This window comes from Falco naumanni, chromosome 1, assembly GCF_017639655.2.
Source record: "Falco naumanni isolate bFalNau1 chromosome 1, bFalNau1.pat, whole genome shotgun sequence".
NCBI classification, from domain to species: domain Eukaryota; kingdom Metazoa; phylum Chordata; class Aves; order Falconiformes; family Falconidae; genus Falco; species Falco naumanni.
In genome coordinates this window covers 50668316-50693672 of record NC_054054.1, presented here as the reverse complement: position 1 = coordinate 50693672, position 25357 = coordinate 50668316, and the positions used below count along the sequence as shown (strand labels likewise).

General features: G+C 44.5%; 3 protein-coding genes across 7 annotated transcripts in view; 2 read left to right on the top strand and 1 right to left on the bottom strand.

Annotated features, from left to right (window-relative positions):
* TBC1D14 (TBC1 domain family member 14) overlaps positions 1-5554 on the top strand; it is a 70445-nt gene extending 64891 nt beyond the window's left edge. For all 5 annotated transcript variants that reach the window (XM_040593481.1, XM_040593479.1, XM_040593483.1 and 2 more), the window contains one exon: positions 2111-5554. In XM_040593481.1, coding sequence (XP_040449415.1) covers positions 2111-2176 — 66 coding nt within the window. In that variant the 3' untranslated portion in view covers positions 2177-5554. The remainder of the gene's footprint in view (positions 1-2110) is intronic.
* Positions 5555-10787: 5233 nt separating this feature from the next.
* Positions 10788-16853, top strand: TADA2B (transcriptional adaptor 2B). Its single transcript, XM_040593458.1, has 2 exons — positions 10788-11082; positions 12135-16853. Exons 1-2 carry the CDS (start codon positions 10813-10815, stop codon positions 13125-13127), a joined length of 1263 nt encoding a protein of 420 aa, XP_040449392.1. The 5' UTR covers positions 10788-10812; the 3' UTR covers positions 13128-16853.
* A 1674-nt stretch (positions 16854-18527) lies between these two features.
* GRPEL1 (GrpE like 1, mitochondrial) lies at positions 18528-25112 on the bottom strand. Its single transcript, XM_040593470.1, has 4 exons — positions 24983-25112; positions 23875-24043; positions 22256-22337; positions 18528-19917 (listed from the first exon to the last, which is right to left on the bottom strand). Exons 1-4 carry the CDS (start codon positions 25054-25056, stop codon positions 19571-19573), a joined length of 672 nt encoding a protein of 223 aa, XP_040449404.1. The 5' UTR covers positions 25057-25112; the 3' UTR covers positions 18528-19570.
* Positions 25113-25357: the final 245 nt, after the last annotated feature.

Genomic DNA, 25357 nt, shown 5'->3' with positions numbered 1-25357 from the left:
GCTGCCTGTATTTCTTATATGGTATGTCTTTCCTCACAGCTCGGTTTGGATTTGCCTTCTGGTCTTGGTCATAAGTTGCTAGTACAGACAGATCCAGCTTTGTTTCTACCTCAAGCACATTTTTCAGCCAGTAATGTCTCTACAAGTAATCTCCCAGTCTTGTTCCTTGTTCAGATGGCTCACTGTCTTTGAACGTGTTGTGTGTGGATGAGGATCACATGCCAAATAAATTCTCAGCCTACTGCTGCTTCCCTTGCAGAGAAGGGGGGGCAGGGGTCCTATTCTACCAAGTGCTCCAAGTTACGGCCTTTCTTAGCCAGTGGTTTTCAGTCTGTGACATATGTGAAGGTTTAGTGGTGATTATCACAGCAGGAGGAGGACTTCAAAGTAACTTCCAAGCAGTCTTCCTCGGTCTCCTCATCAGCTTTTTTCTGGATGTGCTGGAATGTACCTGGTTGTTCTTTCTTTTTGTGGCAAACTGAAGAAAAAATGTTGCTGGACCATGGTGCAAATAGATCTCTAACAGAGTTAGCATGCTGTAGGGTTGATGTTGGCTGACTTCTTGCCTGTCTTTGACTTCTGCACCAACTGACTTTCTTGACCAGGTAGTTCCATTGCTGAGTAAGTTTCCGTCAGGGAAGCCTGTTCACTCTCTAGCTTGCTATCCTTTTCCAAGCCAGAAGCAGATGGTGGCTATGAGCTCACGTCATGCACTTACTGGCACTGCTCGGTTGCTGAGGTACTGCTGTTGGAACTGACCTAGAAATGTTAACAAGACAAAGAGGTTATGGGATCTTGTTTTGTTACTAAGATGCTGCCTGTGACAACTTCTTGCCTCTCTTCAGTCTTTAAAGTTCACCAGGAAGAGTTTGGACTCAGAAGTCTGAACGTCACTTTTCTAGAAGAGACTAGACTGTTTGCTTAGTGTTTCTGTAACCTATATGCTTCAAATTTTAGCTCCATAAACTCTTCCAAATAACTCGAGAATCCGAGCTCTGTTAGTTGGCTTAAGGTCTATGGTTTTTTGCTTTTCTGGATCAGCATTTTAGTGTCATTCTTGTGTTCCTTAAAAAGGGTAACTTTTTTCCACCAAGGACATTGTTACTGTGGCACCTGAAATTCTCACAAGGCTGTTTGAGTAGCTGTTGTACCCTGAATCTCGATGAAGAGGACCTCACTGAAATCTTTCTCCAATTCTAGAAACTGCTGAACAGCCAGCCGGCTGTGTTTCTGTTCAGACCCATGTTGAACTGTTTTGCTGCAACAGCTGTAGGTGCTTTTGCTTTGAAGTGTAGGTAGTGGTGTATGATTGCCCTGTGAGTGATTTAGCCCCACCTCCTGTTAATTCTGATGGTGCAGAGGTTTCTTTGAAGTCAGTCAGAGGGAGAAAAGAATGCCTCTTACTTGTAGCTGCACTTCTTTGAGATGAACAGTGCATTCAGTTCCAGGGTGATTCAGTCCAGATGCTGCTGGACTTCTTCAGCAGAGCCTAACTATAGGGCAGGGAACATGTTACGCAGCATGAGAAACTGGCTATTACTGTGCCCTCTACGCAGGGGCTAACAAAACAAAATTGTGCATTGGATGTTAGGAAATACAAATTTTCAGTGTGGATGCAAATGTGGACTTTTTGCTTTAGAAAAAGATGTAAGCAGGTCTGGAGACAGTGATGTGCTCTAGGCAAGCACCAGTCAGCACTAAGGATAATTCTGTTCAGAACTCTTTAGATAATGTCATATTGCTCAGGCTGCTCACTTGCTGTGTTTTTAGACATTCCATTTATCTTAAGAATTAAATCTTCCCCTCAGGCAGCATCCTTTAATAGCGCTACACTTGTGTAATCTGAGTAACAATCTCATCTCAGGGCTTCAAAAGTATGTGTTGGGGAGAGACCGAGTTTAAAGCTTTGTTAAATCCATTTGTATCTTCCATGCCACAAGAACATATGGGAGAGGTCTCTGTCAGTGGAGAGGCTCTCTAAGTTTGATTACATTTAATAGTTAAAATAGCATTACTCAGATAATTAAATGGGAAACTCTTCAGATAATGATTTATTGACTCGGTTTTTAGATCTAACACGTTTTTCTCTCTCATTCCTTGAAACATCTAGATACTGGCTGCTCTGCAGAAAGATAACCGGGAAATGGAAAAAGGAAGTCCTTCACTCAAACGTTAAAATTACAGTTGCCTCCAGTGACTCATGGGAAAGAGAGATAAACTGGCAAATGTATTGAGTACTGTTTGACATGTATGAACCTGCAAATCAAAGTGTTATTTCAGAGTTTTGTTTAGTAGTAGGTTAGCCTTAAAGAGGAGAGAGGAAAAAAGAGGAGGAGGGAGGGGGGTGGGGAAAAAAGGAAGGAAATCAGGGGATAAGCCCCTCATAAATTAAACCTGGGCTTAGCCTTAAACTTTTAGTGAAATGAACATTTGCTGTGGACAGCGTTATGCATTCTGTACTTCTGATGAGAGCAGTGAAGCTAAACAATATTAAGAGGTGGGTTTTTTTTTAAGTTTGGTGGGTTTTTTTTCCTGTGGTGTTTTAAAAGACTGGGCGTTCAGCAGTGTTAGTTGCTTTGAAAGCTATTCCCCAGTTTCATTCTTAGGCAGGATATATTTCCCATACCTGTAACAGTAGCTGGATCTGGATTTTAAATAACTGGTGCTGGAATTTATATTTAAATGATGTGAGGACCATTTCTTTAGAAATGCTTCTTGTTTTATAGGCTGTGGGTCCCTTCTACCAAAGAAATCATGTAGACGTAGAACTACATTCCATTCTTTAGTAAAAACAGTTCAGTACAAAGTAAACTTGGAAGAGAAGTCATACTAGCAGTGCAAAACCAGTTATTCTTCAGTATGCCTTGGAAATTTTTGTTTCCAATAAGAATGCATATGGAAGAAGTTCCATTAATCGGGCTAGATTCCAGGCTCACCTGGGGCGTTCTAGTATTAAGCTGGCATCGTTTCCCGATTGTCTCTTTCCTTTGTTTAAAGCTGGGGTGACATACTATTAATGTATGATGCCATGTCTCCTTTTTCTGGGGCCGTGCTGTCTCAGGGTGTTCTTGCCTACCAGCTGCTTATTCCTGTGCAGTCTCTGCAGTCGTGCTGATAAAACTGTGGGCTGAGCAGAGAAACTGAGAAATGGTTAAAAGCAGTTTTTCTAGTTACTTTAAACGCAGCTCTGCTCACTGGCATAACTGAGGAGGAAGGGTGTAGGGGAGCAGTTAAGCCAGTGTTGCTGCTGAAAAGGGTCTGCGGGATCTCCTGAAGCTGCTGCTGCCATGGTGGGGAAAGCATTATGTCGAGCTGATCTGTATGTAGTGACAAGTGAAAGAAGTTTACTGGGGAATCTGCCAGACAAATACCATCAGGATAAGTACAAGCTGTCATTTTCTAGCGTTTTACCCAGCCTCTAATACATGGGAGCAAGTTACAGAGGCGGCACACTGCAGTTGCATAATGTTACACTGCTTAGATCCCCTCTGCATTCAGATGAATGTTGAACTGTAAGTCATGAGTGCCTCTGATTTACAAGAATATTTATTGCATAGTGTATAGTGTAAAATCTATTTTATAAATAATGACGATCATTGAAAAGGGAAACTAACTGAAGCAATATTTGTGTTAGCTGTAAGCAGGCATCGCTAAATCCTCTAGCTATATGGTCAGCAGTTTCCCAATGCTCTTTTCAATCTGTTTTAAGCTGATTATTTTGGCATTGTCTGAATAAAAAAAATGAGAATAATAGTTGCACACTGCTCAACTCAACATATAATGTAAAGGACTGCAGGACATAATGAAAATCCTGTCCTTCGGTACAAACATTTTTTCTGCGAAGGGATGGTTTGACGGTAGTATTAAAAAAGAGTGCGAGCAAGATTCCCTGGTAAGTGAGGACTCACAGTTACTTTGGAAGATGTGTAACGCAAATGCAGCTTGCAAGTCTGATACCTCATTGGCCTCTTTTCCTGTCCACTTTGTGCACCTGGCGTAATGGATGTGTGTTTTCGCTGGCTGTCTTAATTCCTCCGTAGGACTTCTAGGTCATCACTTACTGAAAATAGACATCAAGACACTGATACGAAACGCATGTTGATCCTCCAGAATTTGTATAGCTCTCGTCCCTCAGGGACACAGGTACTTGTATGCTACATTGCTTTGAAGTGCAATAGAAAGCTAGAAGGTCAGTAAGTGTTTCTTAATACTATTTTTTTCTGTGACTACAACAAATAATGCCTTTCCGTGAAGGATATGAGCGGCCTACCATCCGAAACATTTGCACTATGCTTTTAAATGATTTACTAAACAAAGCAACAACTTTTTCCTCAGTATACATTTTTAGGTGGTACTGTAACTGGCTTTGTGATTTACGTCTTCATTGCAACTAGATTTATATTTCCTTTTAAACCAAGTCTACAGCTGTGGCTCATTTGTCTGGTTAAAATGCATTCTTTAGCTACTAGGTATCTTTGCAGCCATCCACAGCCTGCTCTCCTTTTTCTCTTCTCAGTGAGGTGTTGAATGTAACAGTGAAAATGGGCGTAGTTGTGGGGGGAAAAAAGGCCTGCTGCAGCACTTGTGCACTGTTTGTTACTTGCAAACGTAATTATTTTGTTTTGTGATTTGATCTTTCTGTTCTTAGAAGATGTATATATTTTCTAAATGATTTCTTTGTGTATATAAGGTATGTTCTTTAATGAAGAAAAGCAATGCAATAAAAAGCTTTGCACAGTTTGTTTTCAAACGAAATGCATTTGAAAAAAGAAAATCACCTGCCTAAAGATGCAATTGTTTCAACTTCTCAGTAGCTCGATTTGAAGGTAACGCCTGAATTTTGGTAAAATCAGAGATTAGTAGTAAGGGCATAGAATTACTTGCCACTGAGCTTTTTAATGTTCTTGCAGCATACCAGTTCTCTTAATTAGCTATTAAGGAAGACTTCTGTAATAAATTCAGGGATTGCAGAAAAGATTTTGACAATTTCATTGTTCAGGTGCTTGAGAGTATCTGTAACAAGATGCATGGTATTTTCTTTCATTGAGCAAGTGTCCCCATCAAGCAAACTCCCTTTTCTTCTTGGGTTTAAGGAAAAATAAAAATGCTGCAATACATCAGAAGTCTGCAACTACCACTGTACACGCAGCACATGAGAGAAACCAGAAAACTTAAATCAGGTTTGCAATTCTGTACAACCTGCACTTTATAATAAAGCTGTTTTGCAACTTCAGTCAGAAATCAATCATTATCATTATTTCATTTAGTGAAGAACTTAATTTGAATAAAAAGGTACCTTGAAACAGTTTATTTTTGAATGTTTGAAGAACTAGAATGACACATAAAGAACTGTTGATACATCCCCTGTATATCATGTTTAAATTGGTTTTATGTAGTTAGCAAATTTGTTTTGTTTAGATACGTGTATCAAACTGGAACTTTTTTCAACTGTAAATATATGGTTTTGTTAAATAAAGTCATGTAAAGTTATCTTAATCACCTGTTGTCAGTGTAATTCAGAAATTAAAAATTCAAGTACCTGTCTGTTTCTTCACGGGCTTCTTTAGCAGCTTTTGTCTGTCCAAAATCAGGACTTTGGGACATTGAAGTACTGCAGGTGGAGGATTTTTATGGTGATACGTTCCAAGTTCACATGTTAAAATACCTGTTACGTTACATATGACATTTAGAAGATTTGATACTTACGGTGCCATGGTTTAATGCATTTCATATGCCTTTGGAGTAGGTCTGAGATAAATTTGTTAAGAAAAATAGATGTAAATACATCTTTGTGAGATATGCAGAACTTGGAAATGCTTGAATACCTTTTCCTTTCTTTGTTTTAAAAGAAAGCTTGGGTTATTGCAAGTTTCACGATCACAAAATACTTTTGTGCTCAACTTACGCCTGTGTAAGAATTAAAACAATACTACTTTAACTTCAGAGGTTAAATTGGAGAATCTTCCTGTTGCTTACTTCATTGAAGAGAGGCTAAAGCACCAAATAAAAGATAGATAAAAAGGGGAGAAAAGACAATAAGCCTACATGGGGAACACAAAGACTTGGCTGCCACTGTTCTAGTTTCTCCAGCAAACATGTCTCTCACCTTCCTTGTACTGAAGTATCTTACTGTTAGATTTGCTGGATTAGAACATAAAATCAGAAATGCTTTATATAAGCCTATTCCAATTTGATACCGATAGAGCTTTTATATTGTGTGTTACAGGAGTTGCACAGAATTGTTCAAAACTAGATTTACTTTTCCTTACCTGCTTTCCCAGTAGTAATTCCAGTCTCTTTGAAGAGAAGTTAAATACTTCCCAGCATGGCAGCACATGAAGTTAGGAAATAAGTCATTTGTCTTTACTGCTTCCTGATGGAGTGTCTTCCTATATTTATAGGAGGAAGACGAAGGAGTCTTTGATCTTCATCCTTGGGGTGCTTTGGAAGGCCAAGGTAGCAGTGGGTTGTCTCAAGAACTCGGTGCTAAGAAAAAAAGGTCCTGGAGACAGTGTGTGAAGTGTAAGCAAATGCCTTACTAGTATTTGTTTCAGTAGAAATACTTAGTGCAGGGAATATACTATCAACCTTATTTGGACCCTAATTTTTTGCCTTTTCCAGATGTCAAATAAACAGCAAGGAAAAGCATCTAAGATTTACTTTCCCGGTTTCTTATTCCTTGATCTATCTATGTTTATTGCTTAATAGTGTTTGAGAAGGTAAAGTAAGTTTTATATGTCTTAAGCCAGAAGCAGCAAGAAGTGTAAGAATTTTCGTGTTGGGAGTTTGTAAGAAAGGGAGATGACTGCTGATCATCCGTAATTACTTATGAAAATAGTTTCATGGAACATGAGGAAGCTACTCAACTTGTGCAATGCCACTCTTCCAGCAGGAGAAGAGCTCGTTTTTGTAACAGGGCTGAAGATGAAAGGTACTCATTTTGCTATGTTTTTTGGTTGTGGGTTTTTTGTATTTTTGTAAGATAAGTGGTTGGTGGTTACACTTGGCTCCTTTTACTATCCAGCAACAACAGACAGAGGTACGTCGTCTGGTATTTTGTGAGAAGTTTTTGAATATTAGTTGTGTAATGTCTTTTTGTGAATTGAGTGTTAGAGCTACTAAAGATACAGCACCCTTCAGTGCAGAACAAGAGCCTGTGCTGTTCCACTGTGTGTGTGCAATAGCTCAGCAGAACTGTAAGGACCTGAGGAGAATATGACCGGATTGCTACTGCACGATTGCAGGAAGAGTAAGAAATTCCTGATCTTTCATTTCACTGTGAGAAAACAAGATTTAAACCTTAAATAGTGTAAATAACCACTTTAATTATGTTTTGTCTTTTAAATATCCAGGCAATTCAGAAAACCTAGTTCAGAGATAATTTAAAATATAAAGGTGTGAGCCATTCGTAAATATTCTTTTTGTCAGTTTATCTACTTTTTATCCCCATGTAAGCGCATTCAGTGACTTGTGTACTTTGTTTAAATGCATATGCAACAAATTAGTTTTGAACTAGACCCAGCAGCTCAAACACAGCTCAGCAGTACTGGTCCCATTCCAACCTCTGGTGGAAAACCAAAGGATGACTCTCCTGCTCTGCTCTTTCAGCGCTGGGATGTGCCACCTTTCCTGCAAAATTCACAGCCATCGAACACTTAAATCTGAGCCTTTAATACCCAACTCAGACTATGAAAAATGGGACCAAGGGTCGCTGGTCAGTCCAAGCAAACTAGTAGTATTGCGTGTAGAAATTAACAATTAACTAGGTAGGATTGAATCAGTAACTGGGTGCAGCAGCTAGTGATGGCCTGTGAGGAGCCTACTGAAGTTGCAGTTCCTTCAATAACGAGAACATAAGATATCAGGGCTCCAACATTTTACTAGCCTAAGATGGTTTTATATTCTTGACACTCATTCTATGCCTTAAATGAAAAATAATGCTACAACAGCAGCAAGAGCTGTGGGATATACATCAGTCTCAGTCACTGACTGCCACGAGGGAATTGGAGTTTAAAGAACATGATATTTTGAAAGGGGAAGCTGCTTCCTGCAGCTAAAGCTCTGTGAGCTGTAGAGTCACAATGGTGTGTTTGTTGCTCCCTCCCCTTTTTCTTCAGTCTTTTTTTTTTTTTTTTCTCTGAAATGTGGAGCAGTGCAGAGGGAACTGAAGCAGCGATGGACTTAACACTACTTTCTACCTCTTCACACGCCATGAATGAGGGGGACAAGGCTGAGTACTGAGTACCCCCTAAAACTTAAAGAGATTTAAGACCAAAAAAATCCAGAACTCTAGGTTTGAGTGGTAAGATTGATACATATATAATATTTATACTCTGAAAACAGTTCTTAACAAACCTTTCTTCTTGTACACTACCAAGGCAAACTTGGCAGCCAAGTACCATTTACAGAATGGGTGAGCGATGTAGTGTTTCTGTAGCGTATTGGCTGTATGCAAGCAATGTCAGGTACTGACACTAAGCTGCTCCCTGATTCTCAACCACATCCTGTGAGAATTGCCCCTTACAACGTGCCCAGAGGGCGGGTACTGGTAGTGTACAGATGAAGTCGATACCAAATTACAAACTCCATGCAGAGAATGGCAGGATCAGGCTTTGAGTCAGGGTAGGGCAAGTGCTCTGCTTATATAGTATTGCCATGGCTGTAAAGGACTGAATGCTAAGATGGTTTTCTAAAAGTGCAGACTTCTGACCGAGACTTTTTTTGTTTCTTTAAGGCACATGTCTACAGTTTTCATTCAAAGCGAGTTAACTACTGTAATTTCTTCACTGAATGTGTAATACTGACATGGCACTTAGAAAAAGGCTTTTTCAGGAATATGTGTGTAATGTATTCCTCAAGACTTAGCAAGAAGAAGCAACATTAAAAGTTAGATTTATGCAGAACTCCTTTGTTTGCTCATTTTCCATGTTTATTTTTTTCTTCAGTTCTCCTGAGTAAGGAGGGAGGAATTGGCTTCCTTGATTTTTTTTCTGAATTCCCCTACAAGTAAGGATCAGGCCAGCATTGGTGATGTTTCAGTGTTTCCAATTGCTGACTTAGCAACTCTACAGTATGCACCTTTTCCTCAAAGTCCCGAAGCAGTATCTCACTGCTGAGCGACCCGCTCAGAAGTGTTTCTGCTGCAATTTCCAGTTTCTTTTCTGCAGTCTGTCTCTAGCCTGTTTTGCTTTGGTCAGCATGTCTGTCTTAAGACAGTCTTAAGGTGTCTCAGTTCAGCCTTTCTGTCTTGGTTTCCAGCTTTCACAAACTGTAGTTTTTCCCCTGACCTGGCTGAGAACGCGTACTCTGCTCGCTAGCTTGTTTTTGAGCCTTAAGATTTCATCTTTGAGGGAGGCACTCTTTTTCGCTGTGCTTCTCATTCTCCATGTGCGTGATGTCCTTGGACTGTGGACGCTCAGCCTGTTCTCCCTCAGCTTTCAAGCTGGCTTCAAGATTTTGGCTTTCACGCTTCAGTGTGATGTTTTCCACGCGGGCCTAGAGGAGCAGAAATAAAAGGATCGCTCCATTCCTTTAATCCTTGCTTTGCCAGGGCAGAAGCGCTTCCTTTTACAGTAAGTCACGACCATAACAAAGCTTCAAGGGGGAAAAAGGTGCAGGTGCAGAGGGAGGGAGGCCGGTCGCCGGGCCGTGCGGGGGCGGAACGCGCCGGCTGGGCGGCGGGCGGGAGGTGGCCGCGGCGGCTGCTCGTCCCGCTCCCCGGCCTGGGTGCGCGCCGGCCGCCGGCGCCTTGCGGGCCCGGAGGGCGGCCCCCTCGGCCTCGGCCCACGCCTGCCGCGCCGCCGGCTCCCGCTGCCCCGGCAGCCGCGGAGGCGCTGGGCGCACAGCCGCATCCCGCCCGCGCCCGGCTCGGCCCGCCGCCGCCCCTCGCCCTGCCGGCGCAGCTCGCACAGCCGCAGCTGCAGACGGGTGCTGGCCGCTGCCGCTCGCCCGCCGAGCGGCTCCAGCAGCGCCGCCCGCTCCCGCCGCTCCTCCTCGGGTGCCTGGTCCGCCGCCTCGTCGGTCCCCGCGGCGGGATGCGCCTCGCCCGCGGCACCGTCCCCGCCGCTCGCCGCCTCCTCCCCGGCGCTGCTGGCGCGGCCGCCGCCTCCGAGGGCTCCGGCGGCTCCAGCTCGCAGGGCCCCGGCGGCTCCTGTTGCTCCAGCTCCCAGGGCTCGGGCTCCTCCGCCCCCGGTGACTTCTCCTGCCCCGGCTCCTCCTGCTCCTCCAACTCTCAGAGCTCCGGCACCTCCTGCGGCTCCGGCGGTTCCTCCGGCCCCGGTTCCGTAGTCTGCCCGGCCCCGTCTAGCCCCCGGCGACTCCCCTGGCACGGCAGGGCTCAGCTCCCCCCGCCCCGCCGGCCCCGCGGACGGCTCCAGCCCCGGCCCTCCCGCCGCCGCCTCCACCTCCACGGCCGCCCTGCTCCCCGCTTCCCCCGTTGCCCGGGCAACGGGACTCGGCTCCGCTCCGCCGGCCGGCCCGGCCCCGCCCCTCTCCCCGTGGCGCCGGCTCGGCCGCGCCCCCTGGCCCGGCACTGGCCACTCAGCGGCGGGGTTGCTCGGGGTCGCCTCCGCGATTGGCCGCGACAAGGGAAGACGGATCCCGGTCGGCCAATTCTCGCAGCCCGTCCCGTTTAATCCCCCCCGCGCCCGGGCGCTTTGGCATCATTGGCCGGGAACCCGCGGAGAGGGCCGTGCCCTCCGCGCCCATTGGTCATCCGCCGCGGTGCTCCGCCCTCCGGGCGCGCTGCCATTGGCGATGCCGGCGCGGGGGCGTGCCGGCGCGTGCGCGCGGCCGGTCGGCGGGCGGGGTAAGATGGCGGAACTGGGGAAGAAGTACTGCGTGTACTGCCTGGCCGAGGTGAGCTCTCTGCGGTTCCGCTGCACCGAGTGCGCCGACATCGAGCTCTGCCCCGACTGCTTCTCGGCGGGCGCCGAGATCGGCCCGCACCGCCGATGGCACGGCTACCAGCTCGTCGACGGCGGCCGCTTCACCCTCTGGGGCGCCGAGGCCGAGGGCGGCTGGAGCAGCCGGGAGGAGCAGCTGCTGCTGGACGCCATCGAGCAGTTCGGCTTCGGCAACTGGGTAAGGGCCGCGGGGCGGGCGGCGGGCGGCGGGGGCCGCGTCCCCCCTGACAGCCACGGGCAGCCCCTGGTGGGGCAGCGCCGGCCCTGGCCTCCTGCGGCGGCCGCTGCTCGGGGCGAGGGGGCCGGTACCGGCCTGGGCTGAGGGGAGCCCGCGGGGCTGGCAGCGGCGGGGGTCGTGCGCGGGGCTGGCCGGCGGCCCCGGCGCTGTGTCCCCGTGTCCCCGTCCCGCGCAGGCAGCAGCCTCGGGGGGGCCCGCGGGAGCTGCCGGGCAGAGCTGCCCCTCCGTGACAGCGCTGCGGGCTGCCAGGGGCTGCTGGCCGCGGCCCCGGCCGGCACCTTCCCCCCGCCTGCGCAGGGCGCACATCTCACACCCTCAGCGTTCGGCCTGGCCCGTCGGTAGGTCCCAGGGAACCGGCCACTTGCCCTCCGTGCCCGCGTACAGTCAGGCTCGCGTTCAAAAAGCAGCGGTGAGAAGCATCGTTGTTTGGTTCTGTAACTGTTAGTTCATCATGTTTTGTTTCATTGAACGCAAAGACTTTCAAAATCTCAAAGTTTGTGGTCGTGGTGGCCTGGTTTTAGTTCTTTAATAACTAGAAAAAGAGTAAATACTGTCTTTATTTCTGGGTTGCTCTAAAAGTACTTCAACAATGCAGTACAAATGAGCAAAATCCAAACAGCTTAGTTGTCGTGGAGCTGGCTTGGGACTTAGAAACCTTCTTGGTGATGCTCAGCTGACTGAGAGAACAACAGATGCTGAGGAATTGCCGTGTGGATCCAGTGTCCTGTGCCCAGAGGATCTGATGCAGCTTGCCTTACTGGCGTCTCTGTAAACGGCTTGCATGCCCCTATGCACTCGTAAATACTTAACCTGTACCTAAAAATGCAGATCTGATGGAAATGTGGCTAATTTCAGGATGTCTAGAGAAGTTTAGGTGTTGCGAGTCAGCTTTTGAAGGAGCAGGGAAGAAGCTGCCATGCTCTTACCTGAGTGCACGTTACGCTGGAGATGTAATGGGAATCATTTTATCACTCCTCCTTATTTTCATTTAGGAGGACATGGCTGCTCACGTGGGAGCATCCCGAACTCCTCAGGAGGTGATGGAACACTATGTGAGCATGTATATCCATGGCAACCTGGGAAAAGCCTGCATCCCGGACACTATTCCAAACAGAGTCACGGATCACACGTGTCCCAGTGGTGGCCCGCTTTCTCCTAGCTTGACCACGCCGCTCCCGCCGCTGGACATATCAGTAGCTGAACAGCAGCAGTTGGGATACATGCCGCTTCGGGATGACTATGAGATCGAATACGATCAGGATGCGGAGACTCTGATCAGTGGCCTTTCCGTGAACTATGACGATGATGATGTGGAAATAGAGTTAAAAAGAGCTCACGTAGACATGTATGTAAGGAAGCTCAAGGAGAGGCAACGGCGGAAGAACATTGCACGAGACTATAACTTGGTGCCAGCCTTTCTGGGGAAGGACAAAAAGGACAAGGAGAAAGCTCCCAAACGAAAGATCACGAAAGAAGAGAAGGAGTTGAGGCTGAAACTGAGGCCTCTGTACCAGTTCATGTCTTGTAAGGAGTTTGAAGACTTCTTTGAGAACATGCACAAGGAGAGGATTCTTCGAGCAAAGATTCGGGAACTGCAGCGGTATCGTCGAAACGGAATCACCAAAATGGAAGAGTCGGCAGAATACGAGGCAGCCAGGCATAAACGGGAAAAGAGGAAGGAGAATAAAAACATAGCTAGTTCTAAGAGAGGGAAGGAAGATGGTAAAGAAGGTGAATTCGCTGCCATTGAAAACCTGCCTGGCTTTGAACTCTTATCGGACAGGGAAAAGGTGCTCTGCAGCTCTCTAAATTTGACTCCTGCACGTTATGTGACTGTAAAAACTATAATCATTAAAGACCATCTCCAAAAAAGACAAGGAATTCCTTCAAAGAGTCGCCTTCCCAGTTACTTAGATAAGGTACTGAAGAAAAGGATTTTAAATTTTCTAACAGAAAGTGGTTGGATATCCAGGGATGCTTCATGAAACTCGGCTGATCTGAAAAAACGCAGCAGAGGCCCATTACAGCCTCAAGGACTCAGTTATTTTTTCCTTCCCTCCCCAAAGATACAGAAATTATGTCACCTAAACAACAACAAAAAGCAAATACGTAAACCCCCACAGTGTTCGTCATCCATGGTTCAAACAGATTTTTGCTTTGGATCATGGAAAGTACTTCATTGTGAAACTTCTACATTGAATTTCACTGCTTTTGGTACATTATTAGAGCAGTTTTCTTTCATGTGAACTTACTCGAATCCAGTAGTCCTGGAGTAGTTACTTTACTCCTTACTGTTGGATAAATATCAGTGTAATCCTTGCTTTTCTTTGAAGGTGGGAGATAGTTTCCAGCAAATGAAACTTTCTCCTCCCTTTGTTTTGTGGGTTTTTTTGGTGTAATGCTGGCAGCAAAGTGAAGCTTACGAAAGTCCTGAGCTCAGGAGCAGAGTGAGCGGGGATTTTTGTGACCATTGCTAAACTTTGGGAACATTCTCCTTAGTAACTACAGCCAAGATGCTGGGACAGCAGAGTGAGAGTTTCTGTCGAGAATACAGCAGGCACGAGCCATGGCAGGGAGTGGAAGGCAAGAAATGTGGTAGGTGAGATGCCTTCAGATGCTTGTGCTGTGGAGAGGCTTCTTGGAGAGCTACCCTGGCACCCGGCTGATTTGGGTGTAGCTTTGACTTGAGTTTCTGCTGAAACAGAGGGCACTGGAGCTTCATTGGTAACTATTTAGCAGCAAAGCCGCAGTATTACAGGGCAGCTGTGGTGCTGTTCCGGAGGAGGGGTCAGCACTACCATCAAGAGTCTGATTTGGGAAATGGGGTTTGGGAAGATAGGCAGCCCGTGGTGGTGTGCCGGTTGGAAGCCTCACACAGCAAAATCACTTTCTTTTGTGGGGGGAGCCTGCTCCTTCTCCAGTCTCTGTATGGGCTGAGGGGGTGTAGCTTCCTCCTATGAATTTGATTGGGAAGGACAGGGAAAGGGAGCAAGATTCTCAGAGTGATCACAGAGATTGGTTTTTAAAAACAAAAATGCAAAGTGATACGCGTTAGGTCAAAATGCACAGCTAACGTGCTTCCCAAGTATGGAGCCGTACACCAAGCCCTTACAGGGTTCTGACTGTGTGTGCCTTGACCGCACCGAAGTTGAAATTCCTGACATAATAGGAGAACTGTGCATGCAGCCCGCTCCAGTGAGAGCAGCGCACCTTGAGAGGTAACTCGTCACAACTCTTTTAACGACTGCTGTCTGAACCAGCTGCTTGAGACGGGCGGCAGCTGGCGACGTAAGGCAGTGTGTGACAGAAATGCCAGATCCACAGTGCTCTTTTGGTAAGATCTGCTGATTTAGGGGAAGATGTTGAGGGAGGACTGGAAAAGGATTGTTATGCTCACTTCATCCTTAAATTCCCCAAGCTGGTATTCAGCCAAATGAAAAAAAAAAAGGTGGTTGCTACGTAGCAGACGGCACCGTGTTACTTGTGCCTAAGCCTCTCTGCTGGTCGTGTCCAGAGCAGGAAGCTGTGAGCAGAGGCCAGCTGGGCAGGTCTGGAGTGCAGGTGTGCCAAAACACGGAACGTGACTGGCTTCAGAACAAGTGCAGGCACTGAAAATGTCTTCTTGGTTTGATGCTTTGGGCTGTAGTCAGTGAGGATACCACAACAACTTAAAACAGTATTTGATTCTGCAACTTGGCAGAGGTATACTGAGCAGAACTGGGGTTTAGTTCATACATCCAGCATTACCAAAATAGTGTTAGCAGTGAGTTTAGAATAAAAGGGGTACAATTACAAAGCCAGCATTTCTGAGGAAGAAAAAAACCAAAACTCTAGTGCCTTTTTCTTTTGAGCTTGTGATGTTATGTCCCTTCAGAAAAGGTAAGGGCTATGTCCTCTTGGATGTAATACTTTGTTGGGCTTACCTGTAAGTGGCTTGTTGTGGAATACTTGAGACAAATCTGTCTCTCCTTGGCAGCAGTGGAACTAACTGCAATGTGCTGAGTAGCTTTAAGACCCACTTCCACCCTGTCTGCACGTACAAAGAGCACACAAGTTCATAAGGTATAAACCCTTGGTTATTTTCTCTGTCCTACTGTGGAAAGGAAGCTTGGCCTTTCTTTCTAGTATTCTAGTTATGCAATTTGGTTCTTCCTGTAACTTGTTACCTAACTGCCATAACATACCATTGCTGATAGTGTTCAGGAGCCTCAGCTCTGCACGTAGCTGGGAGTTTAAAAGAACTAGGGTTTCTTTGTGTTGGTTTTTTTTTTCCCCCTCAAATCTGTGATTTTTTTTTAATATTTCTATGCTGTTTTGGCACATCTAACTGAAGCAATAGTCTAAAGCCCATCTGAACAATAACTTAAAAATAAAATCATCTAGGCACCAGTGAGTCATTTAAAAGTTGAAGTGAATTCTGCATTTACACTTTGTAGTTTCTTAATTCCTCAGTCCCTCCAAAATGTTTCTTTGGTGCTAGACGTAACTTATTGAACATCAAAATGAATGTAAAATAAAGTATTTTTAATGTATGAAATATGGATATCAATATTTATTTTATACTTGCAAGCAAATTCAAGGTGGTAAATGTTTGCTTTAGCAAATACTAGACCCTTGGAAAGGGCTTCCCTAGAAGCAGTGTCTCATTGTCAGCTATGCTTTTAATTTTAAAGGTGACTTGCACTAGAGGATGCTGCTGTTCGTATTTTAATGTGGAACTGATTTAGTCTAAGCATTCCTTCATTATGAGCTGCTGTTTTTTTGTTTGTTTGTTAAGTTGAGATGCAGTTATGTTAATCCAGCAACTTACTAGAGCTGTGCTGCTTCTCTTCTGTAGTGAAGGGGCTGATAAAAAACATAGGAAATGTATTTTGTGTTGATCTGGAAGTGCTTCCTGTACTGTACAAATAACCTAGCCTTCATGTTGCTAATGAAAAGGTGTTTTATATGCTTAACGCTCTTTACTTTTCTAATTAAAGATATTGCTAATTACAGCATCTGTCCTAACAGCATTGACGTATGCCTATGAAAAAGTGACACTCCATAAGCTGTTCAAAATACTGATCTTCTGCTACTGATAAGAGGCAGCAATAAGTCTGTTTTAATGCTGTATGTTTACTTCAATCAGTCCAGTTCCAGTGATGTTTTCCAGTAGTATTTGCTCATTAGGTAACAAGGGAGCATTAATCTCCATTCTGTGTACTACCTAGTGCAGAAGGGTTTGTTAACAGTTTTCTGGATACAAACCCTCCTGCCCCATGTTCTGTTGCAGTCCCAGCAAGCATTAAGAACAGCGTTAGTAGGTTTGCACCAGTCTTTGACCATAAACTGCCTTGCAAATCACACAAACTAAGCACTCTGCCGTTACTGTCCTGTGCAGCGGCTGCATCGAATTTCTTTGCAACTGTAATGGACTTCTTTAGCCTTCTGGTTTACTCTCTTCTCGCAAAATGTTTTTGCATGTGCCCCAGTTGCTCTTAAGTGATGACACATTAAATACTGTGAAGGAAGGTACCTGGGGAGCATGTTCAGCTCATCAGATTCTTCCTTAAAGGGAATGTTGCACTCATTTGAATAGTGTCCTGGTGTAGCTGTGCCAGACACACAAATGCCTGTGCTGAAACCATGTAAAACCTAACTGATGTTGTGCACACATCATTTTACTAGGTTTTTGCATTGTATATTGGTAAATAAACTTGTATTAAAGTTTCTTTCCATTATTGATTTAATGGCAACCTAGCTTGTGTAACGAGGAAAGCGGCTCCAGTCTTTGAAGTAACAAGCGGAGATGCATTTTAGCTAAAGAAGAGAAACAAAAATGAAGAAACAAAAATGAATGAAGAATGCCTTCTGTGAAGGCAGAGAAATAGTCTTCATGAAATGACTAAAGCAGAGGTAGTTGTGGTAGCTTTGTTGGCTGCTCTTATGCTTACATTTCAGAACCACCTCCCGCTTTGATTTCTTCAGTGCTTCTTACGGTTGTATGGCAGAACACACAGGTGCTCTCAGTAAAGAATGAAGCTCTTGGTGCTGAAAGCCTCTCTGACAGGGCAGGCCAACAACAAGGAACCACTTAAATGAGATAGTTACCAGCTTTAAAGGTAGTAGTTTGAGTCTTGAGCTAAACATTTAACAGTAACGGGTTAAAAACACCCTGAATGAAGTTACATAGTGGAAAAAAAGACAGTTTGTGTGAGGTGCTGGGAAGCTCATTAACAAATTCTTTAATCTGCTAGGGAGGAAGCTGTCCCTTTGTTTTAATCCCTATGGGAAAAACTTCTATATGAATGAAGTTGTTACTAGATTTAGTTTAAGGCCAGATGGGTTGGAAGAGGGTAGAATAACACATGACAGTTCTTAAAAGGTAGATAAATTGACGCTAGTCCCTTTATGGCATATCAGTGGAGCATGGGTTCCATGGAACGGTTTGTGTTGGAAGGGACCTTAAAGATCACCCAGTTCCAAACCCCCTGCCATGGGCAGGGACACCTTCCGCTAGACCAGGTTGCTCAAAGCCCCATCCAGCCTGGCCTTGAACATTGCCAGGGATGGGGCATCCACAGCTGCTCTGGGCAACCTGTGCCAGTACCTCGCAACCCCTCAGAGTCCCCTCTTCTTTGCTGGACTCTGTCCAGTATGTCCATGTCTCTGTGTTGTAACGTAACGTGCCCAGAAACCAAAAAGTGCACTTCTTCAATCCTGCTTCACACAGCTACAGCGTGCTCTAACCCAGATGGAAAGAAGTTACTTCCAAATTCACTTAAGTATATGGAAACCTCTTCCCCACTAGCACCCCCTGCCCCACTGTAGTTCTACATTCAATCTTTGCATTTTGATCCCTGTACATGATTAGTTTAGAAAAATTAACACTGTATTTGTCTTCTCACATGCACCAAAAATTACTCTCCCTCCCTGGCCCAGTCAAAGCATTGATTTTCTTTCTGAGTTGAGAAGAAAGAATGAGTCCTTAAACATGACTAACCCTTGAACAGCAGTATGCACTTAGGTTGTTCCTATGTAACTGGTTCCCATAAGGCAAACCAGCACTGAGAAAAAGGTCTTAAAGAGCAAGTCATCACTTCTCACCGTGAGTAGGTCTGGTGTTCAGTAAGCTGTTTGAAACTCTGCATCTGAACCAAGAAAAATAATCGATACTTGACCTTAAGGTAAGAACTTAATCCAAGACAACCAGAAACAAGGGTGAAAAATTCAGCAGTACTTACTGTTTATCAGGCCCTAGTAACATGCCAAGTTTGAAATTTCTGTCCTGTGTGTTAAATGTATGGGCTTTGAGGATACAAGAGGACAGATGCTTTGTCGGTGGTGTAATTTGCCAAGTTCCACCACTGCTATCCATGTGACCAGACAAACATAGGACAAAGCACTCAGTTAATCACGTATTGTATTTTAGCCTGATTCTGCAGGACTGGGAGCAGCAGGTGGAGTTAGATACGGCAAGGGCTGCACATGGGAGAAGTTCTGTTGCAACCTAAGATCCAAGCTGAATAAATGCAAGAAATTGAAATGAAACTAAGTTCACATTTTTGTTTGAGCCACTTACATGCAATTATTTATGTAATTCTAAAAGACAGTATATACCAAACTCTCAGCTGCTCGCTTCTTTGGGTATTCTGACTTTCAACAGGGTTGTAACTACAGTTTGCATAACAAACTGATTGTAAAGTGTGGAAGTTACAAGACTATCAAAATTGATTAAACCAATTTATACAATATTAAATTAAAAATCCAGAGATAGGATAAATTCTATTGGTACTTCAATGCCATACAAGTATTAGATGGTTTTCTTGAGTCAACATTAGTACAGACAAAAAGGGTTGAGTAATTACAAAATATGTCTAGCCTACATTTCCTTTTATTTACAGGTCAGAATTCACAAAGGTTTCAATTTCAGTTGTTGAGAGAAGTTATTTTTTAATAGACTAAAAAGGGCATTTATCACGTCAGTGTTTAAAAGCTGATGGATGCTTGCAGAAAATGGGTTATTTGTACTATTTAAGCCACTTCTGCCATGTTAGATTCTACAGAATAAAAGGAAGTGTGTGAACCACCATTTGAATTTGCAGTCTACACACAGTGATAAGCGTGAGATTGCAAAATTCTTGTGTTTCATTCCATTCCATTTAATGCACCTTCGGTAGCAATAGTTGTAAAAAATGTTACCTAATCTAAACCATCACAGAGCTTAATGGCTCTTGTATTTCACACTTAAGAAGAGAGCTTACAGAACAGTGATGTTGGAGGCCACTAAGCAGGAGAGTTTCATGGGCTGCTTCATTTTCACTGGGAGACCTCAACCAATTCATTTAAACCTCTGAGAGGGCAGAGGAATGAGGAAAGCATGGTGTAAGAGAAAAACCATCCAGCTGTTTAATAGTTGTATGGCATTTTAAATTCTCAAATTAAGCAGCTAAGCGTCTTTCACAACACCCACCAAGGCAGGCCGTAGTGTACGCCCATGCAGCTTATAGCCAATCTTGGATACTAATGCAATAGTGCCAGGCTCCTTCCCTTCCATGGGAGCATGGAACAGTGCTTCATGTTCGTAGGGATCGAATTTGGCTCCGACAGGATTCAGTCTGAGCAGGCCGTGTTTTTTAAACACTTTTTGAATCTGTACTTCTGTCATGACAAGACCTTCATATAAGCTCTTCAAGTGAGGATTTTCATCCTTAATTTCTTCTTTTGGAACACTTTCTGTTGCCTTCTCCAAAATGTCTGCAACTTCTAGTAAGTCCTTACAGAAGCTCTGAATCCCTAAAAAGAAATAAAATAGAAGGGAATGGGATTAGTCCACTGAGGGGAACAAGCATTAAACCGCCCCCAAGAAACAAAATCCCCACAACCCCAAACCCTACAGCAATAATCTGTACTCTTTAACATTTTTACGAGAGATGTGATACTATAAAAATTTGGGGTAAAGTGTCCTTCCCAATTTCACTTGATGATACAGAACTATTACAGGTATCTTGAAATCCACACCACCTCCTCTAGTTCTATAGAAAAAAACGTATTACAACTTAATATTTACAAGAGCTAGAGCTATGCTGATGACTTGACATTAACAGCCAAAATTCTAACCGAAGTTACCAAAATCTTCAGCTGCCTTAATGTAGTTTCCTCATGTCTTTCTCATCCTGGGATTCACCTACAGTTCAAAGTACTATGTTGTCCTATTCCTACCCTCTAGTTTGATGTGCGAAAGTATTTGCAGGAAAAAAAAGCATGAAGTCAGACTGATGAGGAGTCCAAGAGATGAACAGGGATTCTTCCCCGAATCAAAAGAACTCACGTCTCTCCCTCCCACTACAAACCACTTTTATAGAGTCAGAAGCTGTGCCTTGTAAAGACTGAGCGATTCTTTAACAATAGTCCATGTCCTGAAGCTGGTTCTCTGGCTCACACTAAAAGAACTTGGACTAATCTCACTGGACAAAACTATCTCTAGAAATCATGAAAAAACAAAACCATTCAGTAGAACAACACACTTCTATAGAGGTAAGCCAATGACAAACTGCACTGCATTTTGGTAGCCTTGTTCTTTCCTTTTTTAGCCACAGACTGCTTTTTAATTCTAGCTCACATTTCAGGTGTTTTTTTCCTTACCAAAAAGCAGCATGAGCATGTCAGAGGACAAGCCTTCAATTTAAACAAACAAAAAACCCTGAACTACAGAAGCATGTTGCAGGATCTATAGGGATCAGCTACTTCTTAGGAAAGTGTCACTTCAACAACTGCACAACTACATAAAGACTTAAGCTCTTACAGAACAGTAACTAATACTGTCCAAGTAGTTCTAAAAATACGAACAAATGAATTGAGGTTTTGAATTAAAACTGTGGTTAAGGCCAAAGTGTCCCAAACATAGATTAACCAATTGTCTAGTGATCTGGATCAAACCAAATAACCAAACTCTTCAGGAGGTGATTTGGTTTGGTTTGGGGTTGGTGAGGGTTTTTTTTGCATAATTTATCTCTGCAGATGTCTGTGACTGCATCTCTGTGAATTTATGCAAGTCTCAGAAATTATCTTCTCTTCCTCCAACAGAAAAAGCAGTCATACACAAATGATAAAACTTACAATCATGAAGATTATCTGTAACTTAGTTTTCACAAGAAATTTTATTTTAATATTTATTTCTGTTGTATCATTTCTGAGCTCAGACACAACTCAGAGTCCTTCTGCACTAAATAGCACATCAGTGAAATGATACTTACGAAAAATCAACTTCAGGATGAAGCATTCAAACATCCATGAAAATGGTACATGATTATGTAACTAAGAAATGCTTTTTCTTACAGTACACGTTAACTGAAGACCCTGTATTCAGAAATTAAAACTTCTGTACTCAGAATTAAACTATACAGCTGTGTATAGTGTGTGACAAAAAAGACCAACTCATTTTTCAAGACAGTGACAGTTAAACACCAAGATGATACAGCACTGTTCTGTACTTGCATACAATTTCTGTTTTACAGATGTTTGAACTGTCAAAAAGCTCAATCAGATGTCAGTGGCCTGGCTCTTCAAGAAAGATGTTTCTAGCACTCCTCATAGCCAGTGATTACATTTTTGTATTATTTTATATTATATAATCCTACCACTGAAAAGAATCCACCCATCTTAAGGTATTACTTCTATCTGAATGCTTCAACAGAACAGAAAAGTTACTCAAATATAAAAGGCTAAATAAAAAAGAAAAAACTCAAGCAAAGAAGAACCAAACACAAAACAAACACCAAGACAAAACCAAACCAGAAGGAAAGCTAGTATTGCATGCTCTTGGTTCATTTTTTTGCAGTCAGTTCTGAGACCTTCAGGCTGCAACCCTTACTGGAAAACCTACTAGTGCAGCACACATAGGAAATCACATACCAAATTTAAAAGACCATTTCAAGTTGTTGACTTTAGCAGTTTAAGTCTTGCCCTTGTCTAGCGAGATGATTACAATCCTGATGCAAGTGTGGAACCATTCAAACCTCTATGCCTCACATATAATTTTTAACCAAGCAGTCAGAATCACTGGCAAGTACAACTTGTCAAGCTTTGCATTTCCTGGGTCTTATGAATACGCACAAAAGGAGCCTTCACTGACCATATAACTTTGCCTCTTCTACCAGTTTCTGGCTTCTTTGCCTCACGTTTTCTGCATCTGCCAAGGCACGCTTGTACTTGTCCTAAAGAAGAAAAACCAGTAACAGAAGAGATTTAATTCCCAGTGGTTGGGTAGTTGACAATAATTCAAACCAGCATATTCAGTATAAAAGAGTATTTTAAACAGTTACATAGCATAAACCTACCATCTAAAGAGTAATCTGAAGACAACATGCCAATTACCACAGCATCCTTCCTACAGAGGCAGATGTTTGCTTCACTTTAGTGCAAACAGAAGTGAGGGAAAGGAAATAAGATCGGTTTCCAGACTCTCAGTATTTGTCAACAGTTCAGCCGGAATAAATTTTTAACTCTACTCAGGTTTTACAAACCAAAGACTTCTGCTCTTTCTGATGTGTGTTCACAGAAAGCCTTCATTAGTCATAAGGTATTTTGACACTATGGCAAAAGAGATTCAAGTCAGCCACGTCTTTCAAACCATCTCTTCCCTCTCCATACATACCACAGACCATCCTCCACTTTTTTCAAACTTTACAAACTATGAAGTCTAACTCATCTGTTGATCAGGTTAAGTTTTGGTCTATTCCTAGCAATACGGCCACCTAGCAGGAGATGTACCAAGAATGAAATTCAATAAACTTAGGCACTTCAAGTTGAGTGCTTCACCACCTAAGCCAGAACTCCATGTTGGACTTCCACTCTGAATATGCTTGACCTTCACATGCTAATGAATAATCTCAAAACAGAATAAAAATAGTCAACAAGTTGACTGAAGAGCCACATTAAGTAGCCAGCAGCAAGTGCTGTCAACTGAAATGTTAAATGGCATCTCAGCTTTGTCCTTCAGTGCTTTGGGAAGGGCAACAGAAATGAAATTAAATCCTCTTATGATCCATAGGTGCTGTTTCTATAGAAGGTTCTGAGCTACCTGTCAAAGTCTCAAATGGTCAACAGTGACATTTTATATAAAGCACTCATCCAGAAAAGCAACACCTTTATTTAATCCATGCCTCGCACCTTAAAGGGCATCCTTCACCCTCTGCTGCATTTGCATGGGAGAGAATCCAAAATACATCAGGGCAACAGAGGGAACATGATGCCTGAGCTGTGTGTTTGAAGGGCTTTCCAACAAAGAAGGTTTGAAACTTTCACTTCCTAAATAATATGTAACAAGTACACTACTATATAAAAGCAAAGAATCATTAACCTCCACCTTTGAAAAGTCAGCACTTGTTTTCAGAAAGCCTGCTCTTGGCATATGCAAATACACACATGGAAGACACACTCAAACCCTTGCATGAGCTTCAAAAAGTTACCTCTCAAATTATCTCTCCACTGAGCAAAACCTAACTGAAGTCAGCGAAACTCAGTAACAAATTTTCCAGCTAGAGAAGGTCCAATTCCATCCAAAAATTGGAAAGAAACTATGCAAAATTTTAATTTTGGACCAGACATTCATCTCAGGTCTTGCAGTACATCTACTCTTAAGTTTAAAGAAATCACACAACTGTATCCAGATTGTGCACTGAAAACCCATAATGAATACTCTTAGGTTTACAGTTTGTAAGGCATGCAACCTGATAACAAAGGGACACTTACAGTAACTTCCTTCAGTTGTTGTTCTAGTTTGGCCTTTTCTTCAGTTAGCATTTTTTCAGCAGAGCTGGGTTCAACCTTCTGCTCATTTTGGCTCTGACTCTGGTCCTCTTCCAAGTTCTGACCTGTATTTTTCTGTTGTGTTGCTACACAAAGCAGTCGTGGAGAAGTCCTGAGACAAAAACGTGTGGACAATATTAATGAGTTGCTTACTTTGTAAAATATTAGCATTAGATATTAGCATTCTGACACGTCAATATCTACAAAATTCTCACATTAAACCAAAAATTAATACAACAATTCTAAGTCTGTGAAAACTGTTTGCAGAACCTTGCATCAGAAGTAACTGAACTTAGACCGTCTACACTGTTAGAGAAAATAACTTTGCTGTGAGGTAACAACAACCACTGGGCAACAGCGTCCATTATATTCAGTGCAAGTGTCCATTATGTTCAGTTTATAAAGCTGCAGCACTTTTAAGGGGAACATGAGCTCGTTTTCAGCCCAATACTCAGGAAGCAAATCCAGTTTACGTGATGCAATCACCTGCAACAAACACACCACCGGGAACAGCGGGTTGCTGCCGATTGCTGGGGAACAACAGAAAAGCACCTTCAGTGCCACTGCTCTATCACAAAAATATCAAGAACGGGCCAGCCTCCACGAAAAGGCCTATCTATCCCTTCCTAACATTTCTTAGGCTGAACTAGCTAAGCTCCCCAAGTAAACGGCTTCACGGACGAGGCGGGTGGATCAGTGCCGCAATGACAACAGGCCGCAGGTCCCTGCATGCCACAGCAAGAGGTCGGGCCTGCAGGCTCTCGGGCTCCAGACGGGGCCAGGAGGGCCCCGCGATGCCCGGACGGGCCGCTTTCCCGGGAGGGGGTAAGGGAAGCCAGCAAAGGGCGGCGGGGGCCGGCACCTGCGCGTCCCGGCCGTAGCACTGCGCTCCCCGGCGCAGAGCCGGAGGGCCGGGGCGCGGGGGCTGAAGCTCCCAGCGCGCTGCGCTCCGCTCTCCTCCCGGCCCGGCCGGGCGATGGCGAGGCGGCCCCGGACGCCCACCCATCCCGACGTGCCCGACGCAGGCCGGGGGGCGCGGCGCGTCCCTCACCTCAGGGAGAAGCCCAACAGCGGGTACCGCGGGCGCAGCGCACCCCGCACGCACTGGGCCACCGCCGCCGCCATAGCGCCTTCCTGCCCACCCACCGCCTCAACCCGCCCCGCCGCGCCACAGTGAGGCCGCCGCCAATCAGCGAGCGGGCAGGCTGAGAGTGACGCGGCCCAGAACCAAGCCGCGGCGCGGATGCACGCTCGGGCCGAGCAGGCGCGGCGGGAGGTGGGGACAGTAGCTCTTCCGGGGCGCTGCGGGGAGCCCCGCTGGGGGGCGCTCTCCACGCCCCGCCTCGTGCCAGAAAGTGACACGCGGGGGGGGCGTGGCCGCAGGCGCGGCGGGCGGGCGGATGGGGCCGGCGCCATTTTGTCGTGT